At 51.7% G+C, this 13,275-nt stretch overlaps 7 protein-coding genes across 7 annotated transcripts; 5 read left to right on the plus strand and 2 right to left on the minus strand.

Annotated features, from left to right (window-relative positions):
* Positions 1–1,032: 1,032 nt before the first annotated feature.
* Positions 1,033–2,207, minus strand: PHYSODRAFT_338647 (hypothetical protein; the record flags this gene model as incomplete). The annotated part of the gene is made up of 4 exons (XM_009536503.1): positions 1,033–1,520; positions 1,598–1,662; positions 1,701–1,989; positions 2,087–2,207. The coding sequence occupies 4 exons, from the start codon at positions 2,205–2,207 to the stop codon at positions 1,033–1,035; spliced, it is 963 nt and encodes a 320-aa protein (XP_009534798.1).
* A 1,541-nt stretch (positions 2,208–3,748) lies between these two features.
* On the plus strand, positions 3,749–4,654 carry PHYSODRAFT_521733 (hypothetical protein; the record flags this gene model as incomplete). The annotated part of the gene is made up of 1 exon (XM_009536504.1): positions 3,749–4,654. The coding sequence occupies one exon, from the start codon at positions 3,749–3,751 to the stop codon at positions 4,652–4,654; it is 906 nt and encodes a 301-aa protein (XP_009534799.1).
* A 638-nt stretch (positions 4,655–5,292) lies between these two features.
* On the plus strand, positions 5,293–6,182 carry PHYSODRAFT_318424 (hypothetical protein; the record flags this gene model as incomplete). Its single annotated transcript, XM_009536505.1, has 2 exons — positions 5,293–5,789; positions 5,810–6,182. The coding sequence occupies 2 exons, from the start codon at positions 5,293–5,295 to the stop codon at positions 6,180–6,182; spliced, it is 870 nt and encodes a 289-aa protein (XP_009534800.1).
* A 638-nt stretch (positions 6,183–6,820) lies between these two features.
* Positions 6,821–7,710, plus strand: PHYSODRAFT_347818 (hypothetical protein; the record flags this gene model as incomplete). The annotated part of the gene is made up of 2 exons (XM_009536506.1): positions 6,821–7,354; positions 7,432–7,710. The coding sequence occupies 2 exons, from the start codon at positions 6,821–6,823 to the stop codon at positions 7,708–7,710; spliced, it is 813 nt and encodes a 270-aa protein (XP_009534801.1).
* Positions 7,711–8,084: 374 nt separating this feature from the next.
* PHYSODRAFT_355829 (hypothetical protein) lies at positions 8,085–8,568 on the plus strand. The gene has a single exon (XM_009536507.1). The coding sequence runs from the start codon at positions 8,193–8,195 to the stop codon at positions 8,472–8,474; it is 282 nt and encodes a 93-aa protein (XP_009534802.1). The 5' UTR covers positions 8,085–8,192; the 3' UTR covers positions 8,475–8,568.
* A 1,676-nt stretch (positions 8,569–10,244) lies between these two features.
* On the minus strand, positions 10,245–11,099 carry PHYSODRAFT_522944 (hypothetical protein; the record flags this gene model as incomplete). The annotated part of the gene is made up of 1 exon (XM_009536508.1): positions 10,245–11,099. The coding sequence occupies one exon, from the start codon at positions 11,097–11,099 to the stop codon at positions 10,245–10,247; it is 855 nt and encodes a 284-aa protein (XP_009534803.1).
* An 807-nt stretch (positions 11,100–11,906) lies between these two features.
* PHYSODRAFT_338652 (hypothetical protein) lies at positions 11,907–13,074 on the plus strand (the record flags this gene model as incomplete). Its single annotated transcript, XM_009536509.1, has 2 exons — positions 11,907–12,827; positions 12,919–13,074. The coding sequence occupies 2 exons, from the start codon at positions 11,907–11,909 to the stop codon at positions 13,072–13,074; spliced, it is 1,077 nt and encodes a 358-aa protein (XP_009534804.1).
* Between the last annotated feature and the right edge of the window lie 201 nt (positions 13,075–13,275).

The raw sequence follows: 13,275 nt of genomic DNA on the forward strand, positions 1-13,275 counted from the left end.
GTAAATCCAAAGTTGTTTTGTTTTTAATCCTTAAAAGCACTACCAGCCCAACTCTCTACTCATTCCACAATTTATCCCCCAAGCCCTCAAGTTAAAAGTTTCTTTGTTTGTTTTGTTTTTGAATTGAGGATCATTATTGTCACTTAGCTAACATCCTCAAGTTAAATGGTCAAGATCAGCGCACCATGCGTCTCTTCTTCGTTCCGTAGCATCTTCGGCTAAGAGTGATTGTGTATTGAGCAAATTGACATGTAAAATGCAGCCTCCAGCTAGACAAGCCATGTTGTTCATCTCCAGCTAAGCTTGGTCGATTATGGCGCAAATTGATACGCCTTCAGCGAAGCCATGACGCTTTCATACTGTACTAGAGCGTCCGTAAGTGTTTGAATGCAGGTTTTGGTCAATAATAAAAGATTAGTATCAACCTTCGGTAAATAATGTGCATAAATCTTAGCATTTATCGACGGGTACCCGATTCCGGCAGATATTAGTTTAACACTTCTAATCCGAAGATTATTCCGGAGAATCCGTAATTCCTAATATATTAATTAACGTATACCGAAAAATCAGTACTATATATCATGTATCAAGCCCTTTCGCGTGCCACGTGGCCTAACCAAGATATTTGATTGGGCAATGCGGTGGGATGGGCAGTACAGAGCATGACCAACATACTCCCAATGGCGATCTCCCTGCGAAACCGTTTTCCCCCTTGCAGCGACGGGACCGATAGCACAACAAGCATTCAGCACAGTGGATCTCCTTTCACTTGCTCTGTCGACCTAACACTTTGGGTCAATCTTTTCAACCACCTTAGCTACTTCTGGTATGCGCACGCTGTTGCCGACAGTGTTGCGCTCTTGCCTTCGTGACGTACATGGGTACCAATATTTGCTGCCTAGCCCAATGATATCCTACAAACGAGATCAATTGACGAAAACATGAACGATGTTTCAGAGTGTTCATGTTCTCTTAGTGGTCTTCACCAAGTGTATGGTGCTTGCGCAGTTTTGACACGATAACGCTTTCATCTCATGGAAGCCATTGGTAGCTGGCATTGGGCCATTTCATTATGACGTTTATTGCGATCATGCGGCTATCGTGGTTATCTACGAGGTAATCCATCGATCTCGACTTGTCAATGAGAACCCGAGTCACTATAATCCTTGCTTGATCCCACGCAATGGTTTCGTCGCCACCTCCAGCATCCGAGTAGAGCAAGAGGGTCCAAACGTCTTCTTCAACATTGAGGTCATCCTGATCAGCATCGGCGAAGAGTCGATGACGCCGCTGTGCATCCAAGAAGCTGTCCAAGTCAACGTCGTCAAGCGGAACAGCGCTGGCCATTTCTGGAACGCACCGCGCTGTACTCTTCCCCTCCGTAACGCCTGGTTCAGCCGCATCCTCTGTCACTACCGCCGTCTCCGGTACGCCATGGCTGGGAGTCTCCACAACATCCATCGCCTCATCCGAAACATCTTCTGCTGTATTCTCCGGAAGGTCCGCTGGCGTCACCGTTGCTGCAGATACCGTAGAATCCGTAACAACAATAAAGTCAGTATCATTGCAGCCAATACATCTCACCACAACATCGTACCCTTCTTGCGTTGCTTCGAAGGCGCCCTGGACGTCATCGCCTTGCGCTTGGCCGCCGCTCCACACCTTGTCGCCTTGCTAGCCGCTCTTGGAGCTCTTGCCACCTTGGCCGGAGCAACGGCAGTCCTCGCCGGAGAGTCTCAGGAGCCGCCTTCGTCGCTTGTATAGGCTTCGTAGCTGCAAGACGCTTAGCCGCTGCCTGAGCAAGTGGCAGGCCCGTCGTCGTAGGAGTCGCCGTGGCCGTCGCAGCAGTCGCCGTGCCTGTCGGTGCCGTCCGGTCCGTCGCAGCAGTAGCTGTAGCCGTCGCGGCAGTCGCTGTGGTCGTTGCAGCAGTTGCTGTGGCCGTCGCGGCCGTTCCAGCAGTCGCCGTGGGCTGCCCAAAGGCCAACCAGCCTTTCCGCCGACAGTATCACAGCAAACTAGTTTCACCTGGCCAGTAAATTGGAGTTTAGTAGCCGTAAGCAACCTCAACGCGCTAAAATAAACGTACCAACAAAGTAGTCGACGCATTCTTTCCTTTGACGTTCCCACCGGGTGGCAGGTCCCTTTGGCCGTTGCTGAGTCCCGTTAATCTCTTTTAGGTCCAGCCCTTCTTCGTCAACTCGCGCCATATCTGCTGGAATGACTTCTCGAACGCGTTCATGGCGCCAGAGTGATGGTGTCTTCTCGGCCGCCGATATCGAAATGAAAGGCTGGTGACACCCACGCGTTCTCCTTCGGAAATTTAGATCTGGTCCCCCAACCCTTTCCGAAAATCTTCGTGTCGCATGCGATATGGACTATACAGCTGACCTGCTTAAATTTATCGCATACAAACTTCTATATGTGGATTTAGCTCACTGAGAATTCGTTGCGGACATGGCTGAATATTTTCACCTCTATAAATTGTATTCCGGAGAATCCGTAATGTCGGAGTAGAAGTGTTAAACATTACAATTAAGAAAGAAAGACCCGGTTTGGTACCCGGTTGTGGAAAGTTACAAGTTTTTTGCCGGGGCCAAGCACAGGTCTTCGACCTGTGAATTCTGCCATGATAATTTTGGCATAACTCTAATCCCTTATCGACCATAATTATGCTCCGAGTTAGCTAATTTCCATGTTAATTCCGGGTCGCCCATTCGTGGCCGAATTAGGAGCGGCGATGGTGAGGCCGAGTTAAGGCGGAATAAGCTAATCCAGTCTGCGTTAGGCGGAAACAGAGCGATTGGCGGTTTCCTACCCGCCAATCCATGCCATTCTGCTCGTATCTCCATCGATTGCTCTTAAATGCTGATCGCGGATGTTAGGGGAAGCTCTCACAATCTTAGGCAGAATTAGCACTAAATAAGCGTTGATCGCCCTTTTATGACTCTAATTCCGCCTGAATTAACAGCTCACCCGCCAAAATACGTGAAAGGCACAATACATCCGCACTCTAAGAGCATCTCCACCGGTTTGAGTAAATGCTGAGCAAATTCCTCCATTTTTTACGCAGATCAAATTTTTGCACAAGTTTGCCTACGGGGGAGACTTTGAGTAAAAGGTTGAATAAATGTCGACCAGCCAGTAGTAGGGCCTAGTCGAGCGCTCTAAGCAGCGCAAGCGTCACAGACCGCAGTGTCGCCCATGCTACGTCATCCCTGGGTCTTCGTCAACGTGTTCCCGGGCCCGTTTTCATCTTTATAGGGCTATACAGCTAGGACTCGTTGTCGCCATTGCTGGCGCCGTGCTAAGAGCTTTAACGCGCTCACTGCAAGTCTCAATGACCGGTGGAGCTGCGCACTGTCTTTAGCACGGTTGTGCCGTTGTAGACACAGATCTGAAGGCAATTTGCTTTTAGTTTTACTCAGCACCGGTGGAGATGCTCTAAAGAGACTACACTGCAGCGAATTTCGCAAATACCGACAATACAAACGGTATACCGGCCAAAACCCACAATTTCATATCAGATTTCCCTCCTTCTGATTCGCTGTCTAAAAGTCCCGTCGATCCTCCTCTCCCATCTGATTCGCTACCATCCACCGAAAGTACCGGTTCCTAATCGGTTCTGCTTTGTCGCACGAACCGTCACGTGCCACACTTCAACGGATCATCCTTGGGAGGAATAAGTGCATCACAACGTCATCTTCCTATCCACCCCACACTATCCTAACAGCTCCACCATTGCCACACCATGGGCTTCTCCTTCATGGACCTGTCCGTGAACCGCCGAGCCGCTGTGGTGTCCGTCTTCATCCTGCTGGCCGGACTGGCCTTCGGGCTCTCCCTGGACGCCAACGCGCACATCCCGCGACCGTGGAACCGCGTGTCCAGCATCATCGGCTGGATCTACTTCTTCTGCTGGAGCGTGAGCTTCTACCCCCAAGTGTTCCTGAACCGCCAGCGCCGCAGCGTCGTGGGGCTGTCGCTGGACTACACGGTACTCAACATGCTGGGCTTCACGTGCTACTCGGTGTTCAACGTGGCGTTCTACTACAGCGAGAGCGTGCAGCAGCAGTATATGAGACGTCATGGCGGCCACCGCAATGCCGTGGAGCTCAACGACGTCTTCTTCTCACTGCACGCAGCAGTGCTGGTCGCGGTGTCGCTCTTCCAGTGTGCGATCTACCCTCGTGGAGGGCAGACGGTGAGCAAGCCTACCATTCTGTGGACGGGTGGGACAGTCGTCGCTGCGGTGCTGTTTGCATTGGCCGTGCTGTTTACCGGTGACAAGGAAGACTCCGCGATCAACACGCTCAACCTGCTCTACCTGCTCAGCTACGTGAAGCTCATGACGACGCTGGTCAAGTGCCTCCCGCAGATCGCGCTCAACTACCAGCGGAAGTCTACGGTTGGGTGGACCATTTGGAACGTGCTGCTGGATATCGCTGGAGGATTGCTGTCGATCGGCCAGCAGGTGCTGGATGCTGCGGCGACCAACGACTGGACGGCTATGACTGGAGACCCGGTGAAGTTCTCGCTGGGATTTGTGAGTATTATTGTGGACGTGGTGTTCATCCTGCAGCACTACGTGTTCTACGCGGAGAACAACCACTTTATGCTGCACGGAGGAGAGGCCAAGCCGTTCTTGCCCAAGTAAAGGACTAGTACTGTAAGAAACGAATGTTGCGAGCGAATTAGAATATGAACGATATCAAAGTATCCGTCTTGAGAACAATGGATGTACTGGGTGGTTTAGCCCTGTTCCAAGCCTGGTAAATACTAAGTATTCTACTAAAGTAGTAGTAGATTCAATTCGTATTTGCTTCGGTTGCATTGATTTCCCTCCTGTAGCCTTGCATCTTAAACCCAAAATGGTTGCTTGCAGCATTATTCTTGATTTAAAAAGAAAGTAACAGAAGAATCATGCTTAAGGTTCAGTTACTAGCGCGTTGAAACGATCAGGTTAACTTAAGGTTGTCGCCAAGAAGAACAAACTCCTGCTCAGGCAAATTTTCTCTAACCGCCTACTTGTAAGTATTCAGTAATTTGGGCGAAGCTGCTTGTTGCCTGCTTTCGTTTCCAATACTTCGGACTCGTAACTTTTGCGTACATTTCTTTTCTCAAACAATCTTTACCACAGTACTGCACCTGCAACTTTTTAACAGATATAGACGTAACGATTAGATACTAGAACCGATAGTATATCGGTACAGTGCTACCGATCGGCCACATCATCATCGAGATACCTTCGAGGAGGTATCCTATCATTCGAAGGTATCACAACGATTCTTCATCATGGATCTGGCCACGAAACACTCCGCGACCATCGTGTCCGCCTTCATCTTGCTGGCCGGACTGGCCTTCGGGCTCTCCCTGGACGCCAACGCGCACATCCCGCGACCGTGGAACCGCGTGTCCAGCATCATCGGCTGGATCTACTTCTTCTGCTGGAGCGTGAGCTTCTACCCCCAGGCGATCCTCAACCGCCAGCGCCGCAGCGTTGAGGGACTGTCGCTGGACTATGCGGTACTCAACATGCTGGGCTTCGCAAGGTACACGGTGTTCAACGTGGCGTTCTACTACAGCGAGAGCGCGCAACAGCAGTATATGAGACGTCATGGTGGCCACCACAATGCTGTAGAGCTCAACGACGTCTTCTTCTCGCTACACGCGGTCGTGATGGTGAATGTGTGGCTTGCCCAATGTGTGATCTACCCTCGGGGAGGACAGACGGTGAGCAAACCTACCATTCTGTGGACGGGTGGGACCGTCGTCGTCGCTCTACTTTATGGGTTGGTAGTGCTGATCACAGGCGACAAGGAGGACTCGGTTATCAACCACTCGATCTGCTCTACCTGTTGAGCTACGTGAAGCTCATCACAACTTTGTTCAAGTACTTGCCGCAGATCACACTCAACTATCAGCGGAAATCCACGGTTGGGTGGACCATTTGGAACGTGCAGCTCGACTTCGCTGGCGGGTTGCTGTCCATTGCGCAGCAGGTGCTGGACGCCGCGGCGACCAACGACTGGACGGCTATGACTGGAGACCCGGTGAAGTTCTCGCTGGGATTTGTGAGTATTATTGTGGACGTGGTGTTCATCCTGCAGCACTACGTGTTCTACGCGGAGAACAACCACTTTATGCTGCACGGAGGAGAGGCCAAGCCGTTCTTGCCCAAGTAAAGGACTAGTACTGTAAGAAACGAATGTTGCGAGCGAATTAGAATATGAACGATATCAAAGTATCCGTCTTGAGAACAATGGATGTACTGGGTGGTTTAGCCCTGTTCCAAGCCTGGTAAATACTAAGTATTCTACTAAAGTAGTAGTAGATTCAATTCGTATTTGCTTCGGTTGCATTGATTTCCCTCCTGTAGCCTTGCATCTTAAACCCAAAATGGTTGCTTGCAGCATTATTCTTGATTTAAAAAGAAAGTAACAGAAGAATCATGCTTAAGGTTCAGTTACTAGCGCGTTGAAACGATCAGGTTAACTTAAGGTTGTCGCCAAGAAGAACAAACTCCTGCTCAGGCAAATTTTCTCTAACCGCCTACTTGTAAGTATTCAGTAATTTGGGCGAAGCTGCTTGTTGCCTGCTTTCGTTTCCAATACTTCGGACTCGTAACTTTTGCGTACATTTCTTTTCTCAAACAATCTTTACCACAGTACTGCACCTGCAACTTTTTAACAGATATAGACGTAACGATTAGATACTAGAACCGATAGTATATCGGTACAGTGCTACCGATCGGCCACATCATCATCGAGATACCTTCGAGGAGGTATCCTATCATTCGAAGGTATCACAACGATTCTTCATCATGGATCTGGCCACGAAACACTCCGCGACCATCGTGTCCGCCTTCATCTTGCTGGCCGGACTGGCCTTCGGGCTCTCCCTGGACGCCAACGCGCACATCCCGCGACCGTGGAACCGCGTGTCCAGCATCATCGGCTGGATCTACTTCTTCTGCTGGAGCGTGAGCTTCTACCCCCAGGCGATCCTCAACCGCCAGCGCCGCAGCGTTGAGGGACTGTCGCTGGACTATGCGGTACTCAACATGCTGGGCTTCGCAAGGTACACGGTGTTCAACGTGGCGTTCTACTACAGCGAGAGCGCGCAACAGCAGTATATGAGACGTCATGGTGGCCACCGCAATGCTGTAGAGCTCAACGACGTCTTCTTCTCGCTACACGCGGTCGTGATGGTGAATGTGTGGCTTGCCCAATGTGTGATCTACCCTCGGGGAGGACAGACGGTGAGCAAACCTACCATTCTGTGGACGGGTGGGACCGTCGTCGTCGCTCTACTTTATGGGTTGGTAGTGCTGATCACAGGCGACAAGGAGGACTCGGTTATCAACCACTCGATCTGCTCTACCTGTTGAGCTACGTGAAGCTCATCACAACTTTGTTCAAGTACTTGCCGCAGATCACACTCAACTATCAGCGGAAATCCACGGTTGGGTGGACCATTTGGAACGTGCAGCTCGACTTCGCTGGCGGGTTGCTGTCCATTGCGCAGCAGGTGCTGGACGCCGCGGCGACTGACGACTGGGCGGCCATGACTGGAGATCCCGTTAAGTTCTTGCTCGGCCTTGTCAGCATCATCGCGGACGTGGTTTTCTTCATGCAACACAATGTGTTTTACGCCAAGAACAACTGCTTTGTGCTGCGTCGCAGAGAAGTTAAGCCGCTGTTGCCAAAGTAAAAGGAGGGAGTGTTGCCAGTAGATTTCTAAGCTACTGGCCGCTTCATTTTCGCGAGTATTATTTCATTCTATTTTTTTCATCACTTGGACTTCTAAGCAACCGCGTTGCTTACAATATTTTTTTCAGCCGAGTTTTCTCGACCCCCTACATCTTTGCAACTCGAGATCAATATTTCAAGCAGTTGAATTCATTGTCGGGTGTAAGGACTCCTCACTGAGGAGTAACTTGTAAAAAAAAAGATTCAGACGAGATGCAGTTTTGCTGGACGTCAGAGCTCCTTCCGTTGAGTTCAAAGGGTGCAATTAAGATGAATTTATCTTTTATCGAACCAGCGCCAACATGAACCGGGTTAATGCGTCCAGAAATTTCTTATATGTTGAAAGAGAATAATCACAATTTCACAGTGAGCTAACGAGACTACCGAAGGAACACTTACTACACGTAGATCCGCCTAGTTTACCTACAGTTCACCTAGAGCAGCATGGCACCCGCCACGAGCAGCAACGTCGAGACGAATCCTACACTCACAGTTGCCACAGAGCTGGAGCCCGTGGTGCTTCCCCCAACGACCTTGTTAGCCGCACCGGAAGACTTCATCAACCCGGACGACCCTGCTGCAGTGGAGCCTGTCGACGTCGATGAACCACTTCCGCCACACGCAGCCGCCACTCGGTCGACCACATCCGTCAGCACGGACACGCTTGAGCCTGGAATGGGTCACCGTATCCCATGGCGGCTCCCATTGCGACAACGTCTTTCATAAGCTCGAGGCACGCGGTGCTCTCGCAAATGGTCGAAATCTGAGAGTCCGTCAACGTCGAGATGGTCGCCACACTGACACCCGTTTCGGTCTGGCAGGTGGCCAGGTTCGTGTTGCTGGCAAGGCTCAGCAGCGCATCCGTGGGGCAGTCCTCCGCAGAACAGGACTAGCGATGGCAACGCTGAGAAGAACAATCAATGCGAACGAAGGCATGTTGACGGGGATCTTGAGAGGAGATTAGTCGGACCGGAGGGTGCTACTCGAGGTGAGTTGAGGAATCACGCGCGCAGGGCGCAACTGGGCACCTGAAGCTTGACGGTGTTCGAACACATCGAGGAAGAGGGTGCATGTATGTTCCGAGGAACTGACCACGTGGCTGGGACCTTGGCGAAGCAAGAAACAGCAGGGGCTCAAAACGCTGTCTGTGGTTGCGTTGCGGGCGGTTGCGACAATCGCAGACGCGAGAAACTGGTCGCCGGACTGTTGTCGTTGTTTCTTAAACATCGGTAGGTGTCTCTTGTCGGTGGACTCCATGGACATTCCCCCAAGAGAGTCACTCGGATAGGATGGCGCTAGAATCAATGCGTTGATGCCACCGTCCAATAAAGTCTCAAAACGTTCGTTAGTACACGTCTTCTCCTTGTTTGCTCGCGAAGGTGAACTGATAAACAAGGAGAAGACGTGAAGGAACACACCAGCTGCTGTATGGAGCGTAGCGACTACACCCTTCACTCTAAATATCTGACCCTGCCAATTTCGAACGACTGCACTGAGTGCTGCCGCTTCTCGCATTGTTCCATCCTCCTGTTAACGATTATGTGCCCCTGTGTGTCTAAACGGTCCCTGGGAACAAGCACCCCGAGGTCAGCGTCAACACTACATTGGTATAATCGCCGCTCCATCAACGGTGCTACCGCATAATCAGTGCCGTTGTTTGGTGTTGCGCAGCCCGCATGTAAGCTTATGGAAAGTAGCGCTAGAGAGATTTATCTAACTTGAAATGAATTCATTTCGCAACTTAATTCAAAGCGCGCAGCGTCGTGTATGGGATTTCCCTTTTCCGCCAACATGCAGCTTCGTTCCAGGTCAACAATTGCTGCACTTGTCACTACCGGAAAAGTCGTATTGGTAGAGCACCCGGAAAGATAGAGCACCTAGCACATTGTCTTAGTAAATAGTTCAAGGCCATATTATGCATGGACGAGGTCACGACAGGACGCAATGTAGGGAAAATGTATTGTGCTTTGCAAACGTTTTGTCGTTTTGACTTGGAGCTTTCCTCGAGTTATAATAAATCGAGATCGATTTAATAAAACGAGATCAAAGAAAGGGACAGATCGATCTATTTAGGCGGCTAATAATTCGACCTACACCAATCCAAATCAGGGTTCGAGGTCGATCTCCTGGTGAATTTGAGTATAACGAGGTCGATCTACGGTAAATCGATCCTTTTTGCGTTTTCAAAAGCGCAATTCGAGGTCGATCTAAGTAAATCGAGATCGTCCATGCTACCCCCTCTCAGAGGGCCGGTCCACAAATCAGGACACAAATCAGAGGGGCCCTCTGATTTGTGTCCTGATTTGTGGACCGGCCTTCCTCGATCTAGGCCATAAAACGGGGCGACATTTTATCTGCAATGCACAATACATCGTATTAAAACACGGTGAGGTGCTTACACAGTGCTTACACAGTTACCTCTTCTACAATGTCCGTGTAGTCTACATGGTTGCTGCGCTTGGGGGCAGGCGCGCTGGCAACATTATTTGGAGGCCCCTATGGCAGGAAAGGACCTGCCTTTAGAAACGAGTTTTGAACTGTCGTGGCGGAAACACAACGAAGCCCCTCCATTGCACGCTCGAAAATCTGATGCCGACGAAACGCAGGCGTTACAGTCTTCGGTCGTCCGACGGAACGCGAGCTATTGAGACGACGAATGTGCTGCTTGACAGGGACCATAACGCCTACGTCGAGAGGCTGCACAACACCGGTGCAGCCGCCAGGCACGTATAGCACCGAAGTGCCCGTATACGCCAACGCGTCGGCAATTTCCGCTTTCTTGTGTACCGATAAGCTATCGAGTATGAGGACTGATGGCTCTACAACGATATACTTCCAGCACTTCTCAATCCACTCCAACATCACTCTCTCATCAAACCAGGCACTCTCTTGCACCGAAAAGGTAGCCACGTCTTCTAAGCATAACTTATTCAGCTCCTTCTCGACGTCTCCACCGGGGGCACCATTGTAAACAAAGTGTGGCGGAAAAATTCTTCCGTCTGCCAAAACGGTAAGCGCCATGATGCATCGGTAACCTTCACTCTCGTTTGTGGTTGAGCGCACAGTTGGGGCACCGACAAATTCCACTGTTGTCCTTGTACCCATCTCCCAGTACAGAGAAGTTTGGTCCATATTGAACAGTGCACGTGCAACCGCGAGGCTAGTATTAGGGTCAAAGATACAATGCTGCGTCGCTACCTCAGTCACTTCCTCGACAAATGGCAGCCGCAGAGCTTCCAGCTCTTCTCGAGTCTTGCGGCCTGAGTGGCAGATGCGTCGAATGGTGAGGTGGTGCCGGCGCAGGAAGCGCTGGCACCAGGACTTCTTGGCGTCCGGGCTTTTGGGCCCCATCACCTCCGGCATGAGCTCTGTAGCCATGTCGATGATGAAATCAACCGTTACGGTGTGCTCCAGCCGCCGCTCATCCGTGATAAACACGCACAATGTGTCCTCGATCGGGGCCGTGTCGGGCTTGCGGCCGCTGCCGCTGAGCGTGAGGCGGGAGGCACGGGAGGGAACCGGAGGGAGGTAGGGGCTGGCTCGAGGCTGACGCTGGGACTCTTGGGCCAGGCGGGAGTACTTGCGCTCCCAGTTCTGCAGCGAAGGGCGGGGGAAGCCACTTGACTCGGCAAACGCTCTGCGGCCCGTGCCGCTAGCGCGTGCAGCACGCCAGTCTTCAACAGCGCGCGCTTTGAAGCGGTTGGTGTAGTGGGTAGGTTTGCGGTCGCGGGGCATGCTGCTACTGGTTTGGAAGTCGGGCTTCTGCTGCTGCTGGAGGTTTGCGTTGTGTGCTTGCCGTCTCGGAGAAGCCGAACCGTTCACGGCGCACGTCGATCAGTCATTTTCTTCCGTGTTTTATAAAATGATGTAATTGCTACTGTGTTTTATAGCCATTTTCGCTTTGTCGCAGTACTTGTACTACCACAATTATCGGGATGATACAGCACAGCGCAACCCGCAATAGAAAATTGGGGCTCTATCATAACGACTTTTCCGGTACATGCTCGTTGACGGTGCGGGGTACATGGTGACTCGGTTTGGCGACGATAACTGTGGACACAAGAGGTCCGATGCCTTTCTTCTACCTCGCCGTTCGACCTCATTTTGCCAGCTCTCAACCATGCCAGTGTAACATCAGGCCTCGCTCTTCGAGGAGAGATGATTGGCTGCCCAAGCGGATCCATCCTCCAGACTTCGTTTGGTGGGATCGACTTTTCGTTGTGCGTGTTCGGTGAATCCGGTGCAACTGCGTTGTGTTTCTTTAGTCTAAGTGGAGGCCTTGAGGCGAGTGACCAGGAGATCGGCATCTCAGTTAGCGTTGAGTATCTCTCGAGCCCGATCAAAAGCTTCTCCGCGCCTGCTCTGAGCGGCAAACGCACTGCGTGCCCCGTGCTGATTGCGCCTACCTCGGTGACACCAAAGACGCTAGCGCTGCTGACGGGTGGTGCTATCCAGCCTGCTGCACCAAGACATTTGAAGGCAGCAAGTAGTGAGAGTAAGTGCGCGTGCAAGTATACGCCTCGTCCGTGCGTCTACTTTCATGGCTTGGGGAACCCAAACGAGGAGGCAGGACTGCAGGACACTCCGAAGTTGACGAAGAACAAGGTTGGAAACATCGGCGAGCACCCGCCGTGCTGCATCACGGTCAAGTACGCTGTTCTCAACACCGTCGACTATGGCTGGACGAACGACTCACTGCAGCAAAAGTTCTGCGATCACTCCCTTCCGATGAGCAGCACCAGTGACTTGAACACGCGCATTATCAGAGACACGATCATCATAATGCACTCGATGGGTGGCCTCACGATGGCGGGCGCTCTCGTCAATGGGAGATGCCGCTTCAGTGACAGCACGGCGTGGGTTAGCATGAGCGCGCCGATGCGCGGGAGCATGGACGCAGACTTCAGCCAAGACGTGTGCAAAAGCTCATTCCTGTCGAAAATCTATAGGCAAAGTCCCGCCTCCGCCGCTCGGAAGTCGCATTCGTACCAGAACGAGCTGAATATTGCGTACGCCGCTGCTCAAGAGGCGTACCGAGGCAATGTGACTGCGGCAATGTGCAGCACCGACTATCGCGGAGTGCTGTCGACCCGTTTCGCTTGGGGCATCACGCTTGGCACAGCCATTCCCCACAAGTCGCGCGAAACGATTGACTTGTGGAGTTTGATAGTTGTTTTGGGGTCTGGATGCGGCTTCGTTTGGCGACAGCTATCGCGATCGGTTCTACGCACCGAAACTCAACCACGCAGACACGGCTTTCCTCACGCACGACAGCTTCTTCAGGGACCTCCAAAAGCCCTTCAAGTGGTTCGAGTGCTTGCTTTAGGCTACGAGGCTGCAGCGAAGCAGGGGATAAATAGGATAAATAGCCCCGAATAGAAGATATCAACCCTTGAATGCTTCCAGGACATCTTGTGGTGCTCCGCTCCGTCCGAAAGCGAAACCGGTTTGAGATCCGAGATCATGGGAGGCGACCCTCGAGGTCGTCGAGCTCAAGTGGTCTTGGGGGACGCACGGGTGGCATTCT

This window comes from Phytophthora sojae (assembly GCF_000149755.1).
Source record: "Phytophthora sojae unplaced genomic scaffold PHYSOscaffold_9, whole genome shotgun sequence".
NCBI lineage: Eukaryota > Oomycota > Peronosporomycetes > Peronosporales > Peronosporaceae > Phytophthora > Phytophthora sojae.

What these genes read in the sequence shown, in the direction of transcription:
- PHYSODRAFT_355829 (XM_009536507.1), top strand. Translation starts at nt 8,193, where the DNA reads ATGGCACCCGCCACGAGCAGCAACGTCGAGACGAATCCTACACTCACA.